The 20,449-nt window shown below is 40.4% G+C and overlaps 1 protein-coding gene across 1 annotated transcript in view; it reads right to left on the bottom strand.

Annotated features, from left to right (window-relative positions):
- The window catches only part of LOC149084070 (uncharacterized), a 349,781-nt gene that overhangs the window by 7,613 nt on the left and 321,719 nt on the right, over positions 1 to 20,449 (bottom strand). Inside the window, exons 18-25 of the mRNA XM_089234421.1 lie at positions 14,314 to 14,451; positions 10,022 to 10,088; positions 8,060 to 8,151; positions 7,864 to 7,961; positions 1,559 to 1,676; positions 1,324 to 1,457; positions 1,030 to 1,222; positions 723 to 938 (exon numbers count right to left, since the gene is read on the bottom strand). Of these exons, the coding sequence (XP_089090547.1) occupies positions 723 to 938; positions 1,030 to 1,222; positions 1,324 to 1,457; positions 1,559 to 1,676; positions 7,864 to 7,961; positions 8,060 to 8,151; positions 10,022 to 10,088; positions 14,314 to 14,451 (1,056 nt within the window). The remainder of the gene's footprint in view (positions 1 to 722; positions 939 to 1,029; positions 1,223 to 1,323; positions 1,458 to 1,558; positions 1,677 to 7,863; positions 7,962 to 8,059; positions 8,152 to 10,021; positions 10,089 to 14,313; positions 14,452 to 20,449) is intronic.

The raw sequence follows: 20,449 nt of genomic DNA, 5'->3' as shown, positions 1-20,449 counted from the left end.
CACGATTATTTCAAGCATTTTCATGGTTATATAAAGCACATGCCGGAGTTCTTGTACGGAAGCTCTGGGGATGGTTATAATCAAAGCACTTGATTTGCGAATATGCCTCCCAATGACTGGGCTCCAACATCTTGAGTTCCAACCATCAATTCAATCGGACACGGCACGGCATAGGCAGAGATAGACTTAGAAGTCTGGGGGGCACGGCATTATTGCTGGGAGGGGGGGGGCAAAATGATGCTGTTGTCGATTCATCTATACACATATGCATTAGATCAATCGACTTCACCTTTGATGCTGGGGGACATTGCCCCCCACACCCCTTCCCGTATCTCCGCCCATGCGCACGGAGACCGCCATAGTTCCCACATCCTTCAGTACAGCCCCTAGACTGAGATACTTTTTGGGCACCCAGGTCAGATTCTTCACGGACTCCCTCTATTATGATATTAAAAAAAAAGAAGATAATAATCTCGGTCCCCGGGCTGGAGCCCTGCCAGCCCCAACCCCTTGTAGGAGCTATGCGGGAACCTGTATATTGAGAGCAGAGACTTGGGGGGGAGATAGGTGGACTGCGCCCCCCAAGCCAACCAATTTATCACATTTACCGTAACATATACAAGTTCACTAGGCTGTAATTTGTGAGACTTGAATATGGAAAATATATTAACTAAGGATATACAAGCATTTTGGCGGAATCAACGCGATAACGCATTGTGTACCTCAAGCCGTTCTTGGATTTGTTTGGCACTTGTCTCCGGCGCAGCTTGAGGTGTCAATGATTGCGGTCTCGGAGATGATGATCCACTCGGACTTGGAGACTTCTTGGCAACAACGTCGTAAATGATCAAAGTACCATCGGCAGTACCCACAAGAACAGTACCGTCGAAAGGTAGAACTGAAGTTATCCTGGCATGGTTTGTATAAGCTTCATCCACCTGCCACGAATTATAAATACAGTATTATGATATCATTGACAATATCGGTATGGAATTTGCATTACGAAATAATGGTCTGACTTCACCTTACTTTATGTGCCCTGCTGCAGTAGTTGTCGCGTACGTCGTACAAAAGCCTGCACGTAAGAGTGTACGGATCCCAAAGTTGCAGAATTGACGAACCCCTGAGCGTGATCCAGACATTCTGCTCTCCGTGTACCATCCGGAAAATGTAGTCCAATCCACTTGAAGACGTCTGGAACTGATCCACCAGATCCAAGGTCCTGAAAATATTTTTTTTTTTTTATCAATTATCATAGGTCAATACTATATATTTGAAATATTAACTGAAAGAAGAAGTGTGACTTCACATAGCTTATACTACCTTGCACTAAGTATGACCACATTGCTGCCGCAAGCACACCACAATTTTCGACCGACCAGCTGTAAGCACGTTACAGGATTCGGTCCTATCACGACGTAGAAGACTTCAGGCTTCGGCATTCGGCCTTGGACATTCTGTAAAATGTTGGAGATCACAACGGAAAAAAAAAAATTATAAGAAGTCACATTTTTTGTGATACAAGCTTCCAGACGCGAAATATAAGTGCTTTTCTTACTTCAATGACAGCGAGAGTTCCATCAGCTAGTCCCGCAAAGACCTGTTTGACACCTTCCCTTTGATGTGAACACAAGCTCAAGACACTTGAGTTGAGGCAAATTTCCCACATCTTTTTTCTAGATGGCAAAAAAAACATAGAAATTCTGCTCAATCTGATCAATAAGGTCGGTTCTTGTAAAATCTGCCTTATGTAACATAGAGAGAGATACACTCTTATACTATAGTTTTTTATCATTCAAACTAAACGGGGGATGGGATGCCCAGTGCCGTCTTAACGCATGGGCTCACCCGGCCTGGGGGCCTCAAGAGAAACTGGAGAAACCGCGAGACACCCAGGCTCTGTCGCAAGAAGCAACGTAAGCACTTCGGCGCTCCCCCCGGGGGGGGGGGGACAGGGCATCTCCGGTAAAACCAAAAATTTTATTGATACGTCAAAGATTACGTATAGTGCAAGGAAATCAAAAATTATGTAAATCGAAGTTTCAAATTAATCAAGTTAAAGTAAAGTGCAACGGGCACGGGGGGGGGGGGATAATAAATAATCATGGAAAGTTATATAAAATCGTATAGCAAAAGGCGCAATCAGAAATCTGTTTGATCAAGGATTGTATCAAACGCGGCTATCTCCTCAACGGCGCTGGTACCGGAGTTGCAGGAGCTTGAGGAGACGGATCCCTCTCTCTCTTATCTTCCCAGGATGTTCCTCAAGGAATTTCACCATTTTTCTTATCTTTTCTCTTGATTCCTCTCGACGTAGTATGCCAAGCATCCATAGCCTCACGAGAAGAAGGAGTCTCACAAAAATGAGATCTGATTGAAATTTTCGAAAAAATGCCAGGTAAGCCCTCAGAAAAATCACTTGCCCCGGGGGCCCATAATGCTCTTAAGACGGCCTTGGTGATGCCCCAATCTGCTTCAGATGAGGCCACTATGTAAACATATGCACAAAACAAGAAGTTGGCCTACAAATTCAGCGAAAGTATGTAGGTCACTCGAAAAGTTTTCAGCGAGACGTTCATTTCTATGGTCACGGGACTGAAACTTGGAATTTTTCAAAGCACTGTGATACCTCTAACGAATTAAATTCATTCCAGAATAACATTCGTTAGCCGAAACGTGATTTGCTATTGGTTTCCTATAAAAAATCGTTTGATTCGTTCCAGGAAAGGCCTAAAATTCAAAGGTATTTTTTTTTTGAAACACCAAGGATCGCTATAAAAAACGACAAAAACTGACCGATGGCTAAAATGAAAATTTACAAGGAGATGAGATACTGAAGATATCGTATTTTACACCATGTACATAACCTACAACAGCTTTGGTCCACTCAAGTCTATAAATTATATCATGATAATTATGACTCAGTATGACTATAATTAATTATAATCACATAAATATATTCATCCCACATTATTGTCAATGAAAATGCAACGACCCCGTGGTTATAACTACTCGTTTTCTTTTTACCTGTTAATCAGTGTTCTTTATAATAATTAGGGTGATAATATTACTGTAAATGTGATAAATCCGTTTATTTTGCGTAATCACCTACCATTTTTGTAAGTTTGATAAACTTCCCTAAATTTATCACTTTTACCGTCGATTATGCATAATACCCAAGCGTCGTCCATGACATGATGAATCGTACTAAATTCATCACATTTGCCGGTTATTATGCATAATCGACATTTCGTATCGGTCCCATTTCCGTGATAACATTTTATTATCCAGATGACTATCGGAATCAGATATAATGAACTCTGATTTAGCGAATTTTTCCGAACATCTTCGAAATAACACCTATAATTAGCTCATATTTGACGAATTCTGAAACCTGACCTCGATATAACAAACGCCTGTTTGACAAATTTTACGATCGTTACGATTTACATGCAATAAATCTTTTTCCCCAACGTTAGGTATAAAAAAACAGACGAACATTCCCTGGATGTAAACATTCATGCCCGAACCGGGATTCGAACCCAGACCTGCACAGTGAGAGGCTAGCTTCCTAACGAAGAAATTATTGAGATTAGAGTCGTTAGGAAGCTAGCCTCTCACTGTGCAGGTCTGGGTTCGAATCCCGGTTCGGGCATGAATGTTTACTAACAAAGTCCCTGGACGGATCATGCTGATCCCTTGGGAATACGTGAGGATCACAAATATAATTTAATTCGTCGTTGTATCCGAGGTGGTTGCATTTTATCGCAATGTTCATTAACATTATTCTTTATGGGATTGAGTACGAACAGTCAATAATTACAGCCGAGGTGTCGTTACAACCGAAGTCGTTATAACCGAGTTTGACTGTACGTTGGGAGTCACGCATATGCACACAACACGTTCTGCATGCACAAATTCCTTAGAAATTTCCCAGAGAAATGTTTACGAGATGCATGTGCGGTTAAGTAGTACGGTAAAACCCCTCTTAACGGGGACACTCCACTGATGGAGTCACCCCTCTTTTACGGCCAAATAATATTTTCCCTTGGTGTAATAAAAGTATACAATTGAAATCCTTGATAAACGGCCACCCATTTTTTACAGACGAATTTTATTTTCGTCCCACCAGTGAGCGCAAAAAAGAGGTTTTACTGTACGTAATCATCTCAATAATTACGCTAGTAAACAAATTAATACTTTCTAAATCTCTTAAGCTAAGCAAATGGGTGGCTTTACGTAATGGGCGGCTTTCCTTGGATCAGCGTGGAGTCACTTCGGTTATAACTGGAGTAACCACGAGACACCCAGACTGACGCAAAAATCAATCTAAGCACTTCGCCCCCCCCGGGGGGAGGAACCGGGTATTTTAGGTAAAACCAGAATTTATTGATATGCCAAAGATTATATGTAGTGCATCGTAATGAACATTATGTAAATCGAAGAATCAAATAAATCAAGTGAAAGTCAAAGTGCAACGGGCACCAATAATAAATTATAGAAAGTTGTGTAAAATCATATCACAAGAGCAATCAAAAGTTTGATCGATCAAAGATTACATGACAGAGGGGTGGAGCACGCCCATTCCGCTCAGACAATTCAAACGGTTCTAGTGTCCTCTTGTCGAATCAGTCGATTGACGGTGTATTGATAACTCATGTGGTCAATCCTATCCATCCCGATGAAAATTTTACGGGAACCACAGAAAACCAACTTCAGATGAACCAACTTCACCACCACTGTGGTGACGGTAGAGTTCGAACCCGGGTTCTCGCATTCGACACCACAGTGGTTTAGTGTACATACTTACGTTTGACTGCAGTAGTCTTGAATGAAACGGTTTCTGCTCAGCTCTGCGAACCCTTAGCCCACCACCTCAAAACCCAGCACCATTGGCACAGTGACTCGAAACAACGAGCCAGTGATACCATTGCCACGACGATGTTGTGTGTAAGTGGCTGAGCAACTGACCTCCAAATGCAGAGAGGACGAACGCAAAGGGTTCGCTCACTCAAACTGCCGGGGGTCACGATGCCCGGTACCTCTCTGGTCCACAGAGCTAAGCCAAACTAACAGGGGAGAAAGAACAACGAACCACAAAAACATGAAACGAAGACATTGGGAACCCTTCCCAGAGCTACCTAACCGTGTCAATGCCCACGACCCGAAGCCCTAAAAACTGTGATTCTTACCTGAATCTAGATTAAGCCTCATACAGAGGCCTTCCTTCGAGGTTAGACGCAAACACGTCTTACCGGAATGGAATCTCCAACACGAATGATTTTCAACAGACGTTTCAACACCTCCAAAATGTATTTTTAAGAGATTCCGTTGCTCAATAATGAGCGAGAAAGTAATTCATTTGTTGAAATACATTGTTATTCAACTATGGTAAGAGCAAATCATAGTAGTGCGCAAACCGTGGGCCGTGTCAATGAACTGAGGTGACACTTGGGGGTTACTCCATGGAGGCTATTTTCCTAAGATGTTTTGTAACGTGTGCTTCAAAAGGGATACACATCCGCGTTTCAGGAACAACTTAGATAGTATAGATAAGCGGTTCTCAACCTTTTTGGACTCGCGGAGCCCTTTTCAGTACATAACTTTTATATCGGAGCCCTGTTTGACTCGAGGAGCCCTTTTTGTATACAATTTTTATGGTGGAACCCTGTAGGCCTCTTTTTTTCATTTTATATACACCCTTTATATCTATCAAATTCACTTATTTATTTTATTTTCCTTAAGTCACCGCGGAGCCCCTAAGAAGTGCACACGGAGCCCTGCCCCAAGGGCTCCGTGGAGCACCGGTTGAGTACCGTTGATCTAGAGCATAGTTTCCCAACCTTTTTTGTCCCAGTGCTCCTTCTTCAGAAATGTTTTTCTCCCATCGCCCCCGACAGACCAGTCACGACCCAGGCTCTGTCCCTCCAGGGATATAAGCCTTTTACCCTTGCGGGTTGGGTCGCGCTGTGGAGATCCCATCGTCCCCAACGCAATCCAACCCATAGGATCCTATTTTATACCCGTAGCTTCTACCCCCCCCGCCCCCTGGAACTTTCCATCGCCCCCAAGGGGGCGTTAACGCCCACGTTGGGAATCGCTGATCTAGAGTTATGCACTCGGACAATAGTCAATGCCCCCTCCCCCGCCGCTGTGGTGGTCGAGTGGTCACAGTGACGGACTCGCGGTGCGAGGTCCCAGGTTTGAACTCCGCCGTCACCACAGTGGTGGTGGGCGGAGTTGGTTTTCTGTGGTTTCCAACTTCGAAGCGCGAATGCGAGCTGATCTCCCCCTTTGAAAAGTCTCGTCACAGAGAGCAACAGACCTACAAACAGTACAAATCATAACACATCACTCACTTCACTTCTGAAATATAGATGGCAGCACTGAAAAATCAAACACAACACTACATACGCACTCAGACTGTTAGGTACACAGTTACACTTCCGGCACAACTCAGTAGGTAGTAAATCGCCCATAGATGGCGATATTCCTGATTTGTGCTCGGTTGGAAAGAAAGAAAGTCATGCCTCCCCATATCTTTGAGCGGATCTCTCCCATATCTAGGGCAGGTATGTTCAACCTGTTGCTCGCGAGTACCCATAATGATCTATGCTTGTACCCGATTTTGTACTCGCGAACACAACGTACCGCGAGGTAAAAAAAACAAAACCAACGTATCTTCTTTTGATGGTATGTACAGGAAGTGCTCATGAAACTACAAAACAGTAACTATAAGACCTCTGCCTTAGGGGTTGGAATCTTTGGTGGGTCCCCGGACCAGACTTTTCAAGCCCCCCTCCCCCATAGTGAATATGTAGGGTTAAAAAATTAAAAATGGTGAGAATCATTCCGTGTCCCAGGGCTGCAGTCCTGTCAGCACCACCATTGTTGGGCTACATGACAATAGTACTAAAACAGTAGCTCAGTGTCTGTCACTGCGTAACGTTTTTGTCAGTCTACATTGAAAACGAACGATCTCTATAAGGACAATGATATGATTATTGCTATAGATTTAAAATTTCATAAATTAAAATATATATTTAATAAAAAATTAATAAGTTTTTTTCGGGGTTTTCATACTAAAAAAATCATAATTTTTCGACTAAAGGCTTCCCTCACCCCTTGCGTATTCCAGTACTAACTGGAAGAGTAACAGCAAAAATTTCCGGATACAAGAATCAATCGCTTATAAGAATCAAAATGGCTGAACAAAACGTGATTCTTATAAGCGGCGGCTACTCCCTATATTAAAAAAAGTAGATACAGATTAAAAAAAAAATTGCAATGTAAAAATTCTTATTATACAAAGTTGATGTTCATAGCTTTGTGGCTCTAGTGAGCCTCTGTTGTTATCTGTGGCCGGGCGCCCAATCCTGAACCACGTCACGTCTCCTCTTCCACGCTTGTTGGCTCGGGTAAGCCCACCGGCGTAGCCAAGTCAGCTCCTGCACCACGTCTTCCCTCCTTGGCTTGTTGGCTCGGATGAGCCCTATGAAGTGGCCACGCCAGTTCCTGGACCATGTCTTCCCTCCTTGGCTTGTTGACTCGGATGAGCCCTCTGAAGTGGCCACGCCAGGTACTGGACCACGTCTTCCCTCCTTGGCTTGTTGACTCCGGTGAGCCCTCCGCCGTGGCCACGCCAAGTCCTGGACCACGTGCTATAAATTAACTAAAGAAGCTCTCGTTGAAATTCTGACTGGGGGTCCGCAAAATATCCCAGGATAGGGGCCCTGCTGCAGGATGTGGAGGGGGGGGGGAAGCATGACCTCCCTGATCTTGTGTGGGTCTCAGTGAAAACTTTAAGAGTGACCCCCTCGTAATTGCAATAAATCACATATATAATGATGAATTTTTTCTCACCTGGACATGGTATGATACGCATGGACGAAGTGCGAAAACGTCCCGAATAACATCGTGTCGTCATTTGGGACGTGCATACAAAGAACCCTCGATTCGAACTATACAAGAAAAGACACGTTATTACATACTCCCACCATCTAGTTACTAGGAAAAAACGTTTCAAAGCTTAACATACTTGAAGTTACATGGGAAATACCTCGATATGTAACCTGTACATGATATTGTCCTGGCAGTTGACCATCGACACACGGGATCCGTGATGGTGACCGTGACATATCCATACTTTATCTGAAATCGCAAGCATCGTTAAGTTACACGTGATGAAACAAAAAATTGCAATTCTCTGGATTATACAGGGTGTCCTGTAAGTCCCAAAGTGGCCTTTATTTCATCAACCGTTCATCGGAGGTAAGGTTTAAGTTTAAAAAATGATGAAAATGTAATCATGGATCGCTCTGTACTCGTTTCGAGATTGAAAATACAGTGCCTCATAAAATGAAGAATATAAATTTTAATACGTCCCTTTTTTCCCTCTAACTTCCGATCATGAAGTTGTTGCCCTGTCTCTCCTACTACCTCACCAAACGCCAACTCTGGCACCACTGCAATTTTTGACTGTGTTGCAAATGAAGGCGCCATCTATCAGTGGTCATCTGAAGCTCGTTATCGAAAATATCTACAGCCGGCCCCCCGTATTCGTGGTATACATATTCACGGTTTCCGTATTCGCGGGTTTTTTTTTTACGGGTTTTGTAAAAAAAATTTCGGCAACACACACAAATTGTCATTCATGTGTTTTGTTTACAAAATTTGAGTTATGCATGTTTAGGATGACTCACTGGAGTGACTCGCTAATGCCATTGCTGCCATCACTAGAGCCGTGGCAGCTCTTACGAGAGAAACAGCCACCTCGGGTTGGATTAACCTTTGGCCACAATGTACACTCCAGGACACAACGATTTCTACAAAGCCAACTGAAGAGATTATAAAAGACATTGTCACGTTAGTGAAACAGGTGGGTGGAGAAGGGTTCAATGATATGGGTGTAGAAGAAGTCGAACAGCTAATTAATTGCAATTCAGAGGCATCAGCCGAGGGGGGGGGGGATTAATGTAGCTGACTGCTCATGTAACAGAAGCGGTACCAGATGAAGAAGTTCAATATAAAAAAGTAGAAGACAAGTTCATCATGAGAAACATAGCGGAAGGGCTTCGCAAGTTCAAATCAGCAATAGATTATTTTCATGGCGTAGATCCCTCTATGGTACGCTCTTCACATGTAGAAAAATTGGTAGAGGAAGCCTGGTCAACATACTCCAACATGCTTGGTGATATGCAGAAGAGAAGAAACGGCAAACAGAAAAATCAAAACGTACTTTCTCGGAAAATATCACCAACAATCGCTGCACCCTCTTTTACATTTCCGCCTACCCTCTGCGTCAAACTGCTCTTCTCATGATGTTCAGTAAACGAGATATACGAGAAAAAAACCTAGGGTTTCGGTTACACGCGGATTTTCCGTATTCGCGGCGACCTCCGGAACGTAACCCCGCGAATAAGGGGAGGGGGCGACTGTATATTCTTTCCCCGGCTCGAAACTGAGATCTGATGGCAACCTTCATATGGTAGACGAGCACCACGTCACTCGGGCGCTCCCCTGTCTTTCCTGAGGGGGGGAAAAACAGGTTTCCAAGTGTAATAATCACTGAGATATTTGAATTCAAAAATTCGGAGAAAAGTTGGGAAAGAACAGCATAAATGAGAGAAGGAAACGATGCCTTGCTATTCTTTCTTAAATTTTCCCCCGATTTTTGAATTCGAATATCTCACGGACTATTACACTTAGAATTTTTTGTTGTTGTTGTTGGTCTCAGGAGAGACAAGTCAACAACTTTGTAATCGGAAGTTGGAAAACAAGGGGATCGTAAAAAATTTTACATTGCTTATTTTATGACACGCTGTATATTCACTCTCGAAAATGGTGCAGAGTGATTTTTGGACAAATTTTGAGCATTTCTTGAATCAGAACTCTACTTCTATACGATGAACGGTTGATGAGACAAAGGCCTAGTTGGGACTTAAGGGACACCCTGTATAATTAAACAAATCGAAAATATTTTAGTTATTGGTATAAATTTTATATGTATAGAAAAATTTACCTTTACCCCATACAGCTGCACATTCTATCAGATGATTATGAGGACCTTCTAGCTCAACCTGCGCCATCTATAGTAAAAATTAAACGCAAATTTACAGTTTTCTATTCCTGTTTGCACTCTGAGTATGAGAATTTACATCTAGATTTTGTTAAAAAATAAATAAATTCAAAAAATTAAAAAAAAAAATTTAATTATTATTTTAAACCAATTAAATTTATCAATTTAATTGACTGCAAAGTTAATTTATTTAAAATTAATAATTTTTTATATACAAATGTAAATACAGTTTTTAATGTTAGGTATTGTCAACTGCATTAGTGCGTTGAACAGGTGGGTTGTAAGTTGGGTGGGACTACCATGGTTTATGATCATTTGTCCACCGACGTCTTTTAATGACTCCAGGAATCCGTGGGCTAAACTTTATTGAACGTAAATCCCCCGATTTCATTCTCCTCTGCAAGGGCACATTGGGCAGATTCCAAAGTCCCAACTGGCTACAGTGGGTTTCTAACCAGTGGTCCACGGACCCGTTGAGGGTCCTTCAATGGGAACTATTTTTTTATTGCTGTTTTGCATTATTTTGTGCTAAATGTTATTCTGTGGAGGAATCCGTGGTCTTCATCCTACTGGTGAAAGCGGGTTGTGGGGGGGGAGGGGGGAATTCCCTGGCCTTTGTCTTATTGGCACGAAGCGAGGCTTTGGTTTACTTACTAATCATATTGAATTTCACTCTAATTTTCTTGACCACCCATCAATCAAAATTTTCGCCTTAGGGTATATCCTACTTGGCAGTGCCCGCCCGCTCTGTCACTAAATCACTCGTTTGATCATTTGATCATTTTTGTCGCACCACGGTCATTTTCTGCACACGAGGGCTAATTAGACCGGGACCTACAATTTATTGCCGATTCCGAACGGCAACCTCATCGAGAGGTTGGTGCGCTAACCCCTCGATGGGGGACTCCCTGCGGTAGCAATCTTTGCTGCGGTCAAGTCGCCGTTTTTTGTCGTACCCCTGTGTCAGGGAAGTTTTCTGACAAAGACGAACTGGGTATCGAACTCGCGACACCTCTAAACATCCTTTGGCGAGCATCTTATTGACCGGGCTACCGCGCCCCTAAATTACTCGTTTGGTCGCTCATTGACCTAGTCCCGGATTTGCTAAATTACTCCACGATTACTAGCTCTGTAGGTCATATGTTTCCAAGTGGTGTTCCTCTAAACCCTGGGGTTGCAAAGGAAGTTTACAGGGGTTCCACGGTATCAAAAGCTGTAAAAGTTTTCATTGGTGATGTTACTAAAATGTCTATATTTTACAAATATTATGTTTGTTTGGGTTCCGTGAAACTGTCTCAATTTCCGTGGGGCATTCCGTTACCTCCACGGGTTCCGCGTGGGCTGAAATGTGGGAAATCTCTGCTCTAGGACACTCTCATGCACACACACACAGTGAGTTTTTCTTTAAGTCACCCTTTTGGTCTCTCAACGACCTTTTCCGTCACTATGTAAGTCACTCTTTTGGTCGCTCACTGATCAGGTCCCTTGCTCCCTAAGTTACTATTTTGGTCACTCATGCTTGCTTACTCTCTCGCTCATCGATCCAGCACCTCTTAGAGATAGAAGACCTCCGCACGCTGCTTGTGCGTCAGTAAGTAGTCCATTTTCGCTCGGAGTATTCAGAGAAAAAAATTCCCTGCTTGTCCCAGTATCACCGTCGTGCGGAAAAGAAATGATCGGGCTCAGAATTGGCGATTTATATGCCCCACATCCAATCACTATGTGGTATTTGTGAGCCAATCAGGAAGATTCTACGCCAAAATAAGAGGAAACGAAATAGGATGCTGCGTTTCAAAATGTGACAAACTTGCTAGGTAGTCTGAATGACGTTTATGGCAACCCGTGCGGAGGCCATCCATCTGTAGGAGGTGCTGATCGATCACTTTCACCATGCTCACCTAAGTTTATATTTTGGTCACTCGTGTTTGCTAACTCTCTCTCTTTCTCGCTCATCGATCACTCCTACGCTCACATATGTTTTATTAATTTCACTTTTGGTCGCTCACTGATCTGGTCCTTAGCTCTCTAGGTCACTAACATGCTCACACGCGTTCTGGGTCACTCTTGTGTTCGCTCACTGACCGGGTCCCTTGCTCTCTAGGTATTTATTTTGGTTACCCACCAACCTAGCCCCCTTTCTTTCTAGGTCACTCTTTCGGTCATTCACATGCTTGAAAATTCTCTAGGCTGCTCTTTTTTGGTCGTTTACTGGCTCAGCCCTTTCCAGTTCTTGTTTATTTCTTCAACACCGTCTTAACCGTTTAAAGGCCAAACTATGAACAAAATCGCTCATTGTTTTGAAATTTGGAATTTGAGGTCCTTTTGCATGCCTATGCATAGATCAACTTTGAAATTTGAAGAAAAAATTTTTTTCTTTGTTTTTCACGATGTTGTTCCATTTATGGAACATTGGCACTTGAGGAGAGGCGAAAGAGGAAACTTGTATCGCCTATATTCTCACGATTTTTTATTTTTAGAGTACAGTTATCTCACGAAATTTTCTATTTCGGACTGCAATTTCAAATTCGCAACACATACCGATTTTTTTAGCATAAAAACGAGTGAAGAAAATTCAAATTTTTTTATAATGTCCGTGATAAAAGAAGAAAAACATCTTTGATGGACTCGTTTGTCACATTGGTAGCATTTACATATAGTATTTTTTGGACACCGTCCTTGCGTCGCAGACACAATATAATGGCCATCAGATGACCTGACATCTGTTTTTCAGTTGATAATGTGAACCTGGATGAATAATTAATCCCTCATTTTTTCGTAGAAGGTTCATTGTCACTCCTCTTCGGAATTCCAAATGCAGAATAAAAGATCTGCTTCTCGCAACTATGAATGAATTATCCCAACGTGCTATAATGGTTATATGGCAAATCTTTTCAAATGGAACCCAGAGATGAGGTTTTTGATTGGATTCTAGAAATAATTATTTTTTATCCCATGTATTGCTTTTTTTTTTTTTCGGATTGCTTAAAACTGCATTTTTATGAAACCTTCACATGAGTGTTGCACTTTTTCTGCCCTACATTTTTGAAAAAACGCGTTTTACGGGAATTTCTAATGCCTCATCCACGATGTTGCAAAATATATATCTAGCATTCCACATATATCAGTTGGAACTGTTGTCATAGATCATTTTCAACAATAACATCATCCGTGATGTTCCCATTTTCATTAGCAAGTAATTGGCATATATATATATATATATATATATATATATATATATATATGAAGCTGTAAGATATTTAGAAACATTTAGATATATACATAATTAGTAGGATATTTATAACTCGCATATATATATATATATATATGCGAGTTATAAATATCCTACTAATTATGTATATATCTAAATGTTTCTAAATATCTTACAGCTTCTTCTAATGTGAAATATCTTCCGGACATGGTTATATACAGCTGAACATAAAAAGACTATCTACGATTACCGATCACGATTTGATTAGTCTGCGGTTCACAAAAACATGTATTTCCAAGAATGCAAGAATAAAAAGTACTCAATCAATATAAATATAAACAATTCACCCCCATAAAGCGCATTCCTCTGTTTCATATTACCCAGAATTCGCCCCCCATACACATGTCGAATGATGACACCACCCTGGGGTTCGAACGGGGAAATCGAAGCAGCGCACTGCACATTAGATATCTCTAGAATCCGACTCTCTTGAAAGGCCAATGTTCCATAAATAGAACATGATATTTGAACGCGCGTAGCTCTTCAATGTTTAACAGTACAGAGAAACTAATTGATTTACTTTGGCTGATATATTAAGTGGTAGAAACGCACAAAATAATTTCCAATTTACTTCAAAATTGAAATTTTGGCGAATTTTAATCGAAATGGGGGAAAAAATGCCCAAAAAATGTCAAATTTCAAAATTCTATCAAAAAAGATTAAATTAACATGAAGTTTCCGAATTTATTTCAAAAAATACTTCGAACTCTTCTCTATATACGATAAAAAACCGGAAATATTTGAATCAATTTTTATCTGATATTTTTGAAAATAAAAACTATGTTCCATTTATTGAACATTGGCCTTAAAACGGTTAATAAAACCACTGGAACGGGGTCTCATTTTTCATCAACCCTAATTCAGATGGTTAAAGAAACTTCACACCGAGGGGAGTTGGAACTCCCATAATTGCCAAAGGATAATTTGTGTCATGTTGGCAAGAGACGAGAGTTTGGTGCACGCGTACCATCCTTTCTCTTTCTCGAAGAGCCTGAAGCTCGCGTTCCTTTTTCTTGGCCTTCTCCAACAGCACCTTATAGTATGACGCTTGCTTCGATGCAATCTCTTGCCTCGTCGGAAATGGCTCCAGGTCCTCGAACGCCGCCTACGATGAAAAAACAACAACAACAACAATAGTGAATGAAAGTCAACCGTAATTTTCATTTAAGGGGTGTCACGACCCTTGAAGTCGATTTCTCAAAAATGACTTTTAAAAAAATATTTCATTCAATTGCCGAATCAGATGCAAGAAATTCCGCGTGAATCGGTTAATATCATCTTTCAAAATAATAGAAAGAAGTAATGAATTAATGTGTAAATGCAATAAACCGGTTACTATGCATACTTACCAATCGTCTAGATAGATTTGATAAATTTTAATCACTTTTACCCTCGATTATGAATGACACAAGTGTCGTTGGTAAATTCGATAAATAGTTCAAGCTTATCTAATTTATCTGTGATTATGCATAATACCCTAGTGTAATTTGTGAATTTGATAAATATGAGAAAAATTCCAAATGAGTGTAGTATGTATGATGAATGTAGTCGGACCCCGATGTAATGATAACAAATTTTACGATCGTACCTCGATATAATTATACAATAATGTAGAAACTATCATGTATAGCACGATTTATCGTGTTTACGACATGACGTTTGGGTATCATGCGTAATCGTCGGTAAAAGTGATAATTTTTTTAATACTCATTAAATTTACCAATGACGCTTGGGTGCTATGCATGATCACGGGTAAAAGTGATTAATTTGAGAAAATTCATCAAACTTACTAAACTGCTTGGCAATTATGCATAATAACCAGATTTATCACATTTTCAGTAACATATACAAGAATAAGCACTTCGAACGCGATTTTCTGAAAATGCAGCTTTTTGAGATCATCCGTAAGATTTAGAAAAAACTACAGCTCCAAAAACTGTGGAATTTTGCAGAAATATTTACTTAACATGTGTTATGAAAATGAACCTCAAACTTAGATATCTGACCATTCATAAGAAATTCATAAATTTTTAAAATTTGAAATTTTTTTTTTATAATTTTCAGAAATCTGAATTCAACATTTTTTTAAAAAATACTAACCAATAGGTCAATAACTAAATCATTCAGTTTACTAATAATTTACTTAATAATTAATAATTATAATTTTGGCAACCCTCATGTACCGTGTGACAACAAGAAAAATTTGGGGGAAATTATTTTTTTCCCATTTTTAAAAAAAAAATTATTTCTATTTATGGCCAGGAAAAGAAAAAAAATTCAGGTAAGAAATTTGAATAAAATTTCTGAAAATTGCATTTTTCAAAAAAAAAAAAAACCCATAAAAAATCAAATTTCTGAAAATTGCATTTTTCAAAAAAAAAAATCATAAAAAATCCAATTTCCGAAAATTGCATTTTTAAAAAAAAAACCATAAAAAAAATCAAATTTCTGAAAATTGCATTTTTCAAAAAAAAAATCATAAAAAATCAAATTTCTGAAAATTGCATTTTTCAAAAAAAAAAAAAAAATCATAAAAAATCAAATTTCTGAAAATTGCATTTTTCAAGAAAAAAAACATAAAAAATCAAATTTCCGAAAATTCCATTTTTGAAAAAAAAAACAAAAAATGAAATTTCATTTCAAACAAATTAAAAAAAAAAATACTATGACCCTCATTAGACCTTTTGGTTCCCCAAAATGCTCATTTCATACAGAAATTTGCATATTTAAAAAAAAAAAAAATCTCAAACTCAACACTCAAATTCATTTGAGTATTTGAAAACGAATTTTTCGCACGGAATTTTTTTGCATTTGATTTGCAATTGAATTAAATATTTTTTTAGACATTTTTGAAAAATCGACTTCATTAGTCGTGACAGCCGTTTACACTAGAACGACGGGAATTCGAAGTACCTAAAACGATGGGAAAAAATCAACAATTATACAGTCGAATCCCGTTTTAACGAATACCATTATAGCGAAAATGCCGTTTTAACGAACACTTTTCTAGTCACCCAGATACGTTTGCATAGGAACAATGCAAAAACCTGGAATTCCTTTATAACGAAATTTCATTTTAACGAAGTGAATTCTCCGGTCTCTTGGAGTTCGTTATAACAGGATTCGACTGTAGTTTTTCTTCACCGAAACATTTCTATTCAGTTTTTTTTAACTTAGTTTTGCAATAAGCCCTTGCCCATGTACCAATTTTTCGGAATTTCGAACAAAATGGATTGTCATATGATGCCTTTCGATGCCAATCGCATTGTGCACTGAAGAAATTTATTTTGTCGAAAACATCTTCCACATTCGTTAGTGGGGCCGTTCGAGTATTACGCCAGCAAATTTTTTGGCCATTTTTGACACCACCCCTCCCGTCAGCAAAATTTCGTCATCACTGCCCCCCTTCCTCCTAACGCATACTGGAGAGATCAGAAACGTACGAGGGAGGGGGAGGGGGCATAGGGGACTCGTGCGCCTCCCTCACAGACAAAAAAAATTTTCGAAAGAAAATACCTTTTTATGCGTTATTATAATCAATTTCTGTTAATTTCGATGCTATTTGAAGGGTAAGAACTCAAATTTTCTCTTTAAGAAATTTATTGCTACGCATTATTTAAGCCATATATGGTAAACCCTTGCTTGACCCACGGACCAAATGTGGCCCTGAAGGTTATCTGATGTTGCTTGCAAACCTAATTTTGCAAAAATTAACTGAGCGGCACATTTACGAATCACCTAAATGACCCATGGCACAATTCCAGAGCATTTAAGTGATCCGTGACACATTTTCAGATCACTGGAGTAGACCTCAAAGATCACTTTCACATTCAAAGATCACTTAAGGAACCCGCGACACAGTTAATTGAACACTTAAGCGATCCGTGGCACATTTAGAGATCCCTTGAGTGACACGTGACACAATTTTAGAGCACTTAAGCGGCGTGGTTCTACATCACTCAAGTTACCCGCGGAACATTCCTAGATTACTTAAGTGATCCGTGGCATAATTACGGATCACTTGAGTGATAAGTGGCACATTTCCAGAGCACTTGAAGGATCCGTGAGACATGTAGAGATTTCTAAAGTGGCTCTGTAGGGGACTTATCGATAGGGGGAATGTTTGTTCAGGTGCCCTCTCCCCCTTGTCATCAAAAGTCAGCAAATCGGAAACCCCCCCCCCTTGCATCAATACTGACGTAATACTTAAATGACCCCAGTAGAGTGATGAAATTTCATAATTTCAGTAAAAAAAAACCTTTGCCCGCAATTTCAGTTTTAAGCGTGCATGGTAGCCTACTCAGGACCTAGGTTTTCTCTTCTCACTAACAGTTGAATTATTTTTTTTTTTTGCTCAGTCGAAACCATGACCATAAAATAATGGCTCCCCCAACACCATCCGGCAGGGCCCCTACGCCACTACTGCTATACCGCACATGAACCTCGTCCATGTTCCTCTGCGTAATTTCTAACGAATTGGTATATGTTGGAACGAGCGCGTCCGTGTCGTAAACCTGACAGTGCAGTTTTTTTCTGTGTAATGCTTGTTATAGTGCTGCCATCTGCCATCTATTTTTCGAACTATGTATGAAGTGTAATGATTGAAATTTTTATACTGTTGTAGGCCCGTTGCTCTCTGTTGTGGGAGACTTTTTAACGGGGAGATAAGATAGCATTCGCGCCTCGACGTTGGGAACCACAAAAACCAACTTCAGCCTACCACCACTGTGGAGGGGTTTGAACCCGGGTGTTCACGATGTGAGTCAGTCACTATGACAACTCGACAACCACAGCGGCAGAGTTCCTTCGCTGGGATATTTGGTGAGGGGCTCCCCGGCCCCCCCCCTACAGTTAATTTTTTGTGATGAAACTAAAAAAAAAAAAAAGAAGATAAGAATCGTTTCGGCTCCCCCAGGGCTGGAATTCTGTCCATCGGCAGAATCGTGAGAAAAATGAAGATTCTTTTCTTTGTGCGTCGTTGTATGCGAGTGCAATGCAGTAAAAACTCAAAAATCCATGGGAACGCAAAATGAACTGAACGGCGAGATTTTTCAAAAGTATTATTTTTACAAAATGGATGCTGCGCAAAATTCAAACAACATAATAGCAGGGCCGTCTTAAGGGCATCATTGGCTCCCGGGCCAAGTGATTTTTTAGAGGCCGTGCGTTGCTAATTTCCGAAAATTTCAACCGGTTTTCGTTTTTGTGAGGCCCCTCGGCCGTGCCCGGGCGGGCCCCCATGCGTTAAGACGTCACTGCATAATAGTACATCTGTTCTCTCAGAATTGATGTCTGCATAAGCCATTTTCGACCGCTCTTGTAATTCGTGATCAAATCGCAATTTATATATATATATATATACATATTATATATATATATTATATATTTATATATATGTATATTATATTATATATATATATAGTGATGCTTCATTTCCCGCCAAGTTTTTTTCCCAATAATTTCAGCAATATTTGGCAACTTTGCTCAGTTTTAGCGACATTTGTGGGGGTAATTGGCAATGTCCCGTATTTCCCTCGAGGAAATATGGCCAGCCTATTGATGCCAGCCTCAGAATCTCTGTCGTCTGCTTCTCTCAAGGTTACTTGTTTTGGACGTCTCCTTGTGCCCTGAAAAAATTACCGAACTGGCAGTTTAAACTTCCAGTTCTATTTGTGAGCTTAGCTTGTAAGGAACCGAACAAAGCGACTTCTTGTCTGTCGTCTGCTCATTAAATGTCTCCTTATGCTCAAATAAAATAACCGAACTTTCAGTTTGAATTCCCAGTTCAGTTTATGAGCTTTGTTTATAAGGAACTGAACGGAATAAAGAATATAGTTTTTTTACTTTGAACTTCATCATCACCACATTGGTCACTTTTGAAACTGAGATTAGATGGCAGCACATTACTATAGAGTGGAGGAAAATTCACTTTTTACGATATTAAGCTTGTGTGGAGGTCTTTTGTTTTGGATGTCTCCTTGGATCTTGAAAAAATTACTGAACTGGAAGTTTGATCTTTCAGGTCAGTTTATAAGCTTTGTTTATAAGGAGCAAAGCTGAATGAAGAATTTGGTTTTTTATACCTGAGCTTCATCATCACCACATAAGGCACTTCTGATTTTGAAAGCACCAACAATATTTTTAAAAATGAATATGTCTTAAAGTATTAAATTAATTTTAATTCAGAAAAGAAACCATAATCGGTGTTCTTAACTAGGGACGGCTCTTTGGCCGTACGACCTGTGCGGATCCAGGTCGATGAGTCCGGAGATGCAAATTGTGTAAGTTCGTTGGATCGTCCCGTATTTTACGGGACATGAAAATTTTCCAATATTATTCGGTTCTTACCTATCGCCTCCACCCCTAAGCAAAGGCAGACATCTTCAGCTGCTGCGAATGGAGTAGAAGCGAATATCTTCAGCTGCGAATGGAGCAGAGGCAGAAATATTTAGCTGGGAAAGAAGCTGAGACAGACATCTCTTAAACTGCGAAATGGATGAAGGCAGAAATATTCAGCTCCGAAATGAGTGAAGGTAGAAATATTCAGCTCCGAAATGAGTGGAGGCAGAAATATTTAGCTCCGAAATGAGTGGAAGCAGAAATATTCAGCTTCGAATGGACCGGAGCTACAGGCATCTTTAGCTGCGAATAAAGTCGATGCAGAGATCTTCAGCTGTGAATGGAACGAAGGCAGGTATCTTCAGCTGGATGGAGTGATATGGAGTGAAGGCAGACGGATCCAGGGCGATGTGTCGGAGAAGCGACTTCCTGTATAGGTGCATTGGATCATCAGTATTTCCACGAGACAGACAAATTTCTCCCATATTATCCGGCTCTTGGGAGGGGTGATCATTCCCCGCATATTGGGGCATCAAACCTCCCCCCCCCCCTCCAGATGCCGGGCCGCTGTGTCAGATTTTTTTACCGGATATTCATTACTCTGTAATGAATTTATAAAACCATGGATCCCATATCCTACAGCATGGCTCCTAGGCTGGGATCTCTGGTACGCCTCCAGGCCAAACTTTTCATGCCCCCCCCCCGTAGTAAGTTTATAATGTGGGAAAATACTGAAAAAATTATAATTATCGTCCCGTGTTTGC

This window comes from Pholcus phalangioides, unplaced genomic scaffold (assembly GCF_987345545.1).
Source record: "Pholcus phalangioides strain wild (caught in Gottingen) unplaced genomic scaffold, Ppha-v1.0 ptg000008l_1, whole genome shotgun sequence".
Lineage (NCBI taxonomy): Eukaryota > Metazoa > Arthropoda > Arachnida > Araneae > Pholcidae > Pholcus > Pholcus phalangioides.
The sequence above is the reverse complement of the archived record's forward strand: the minus strand, read 5'-3'. Positions and strand labels throughout refer to the sequence as shown.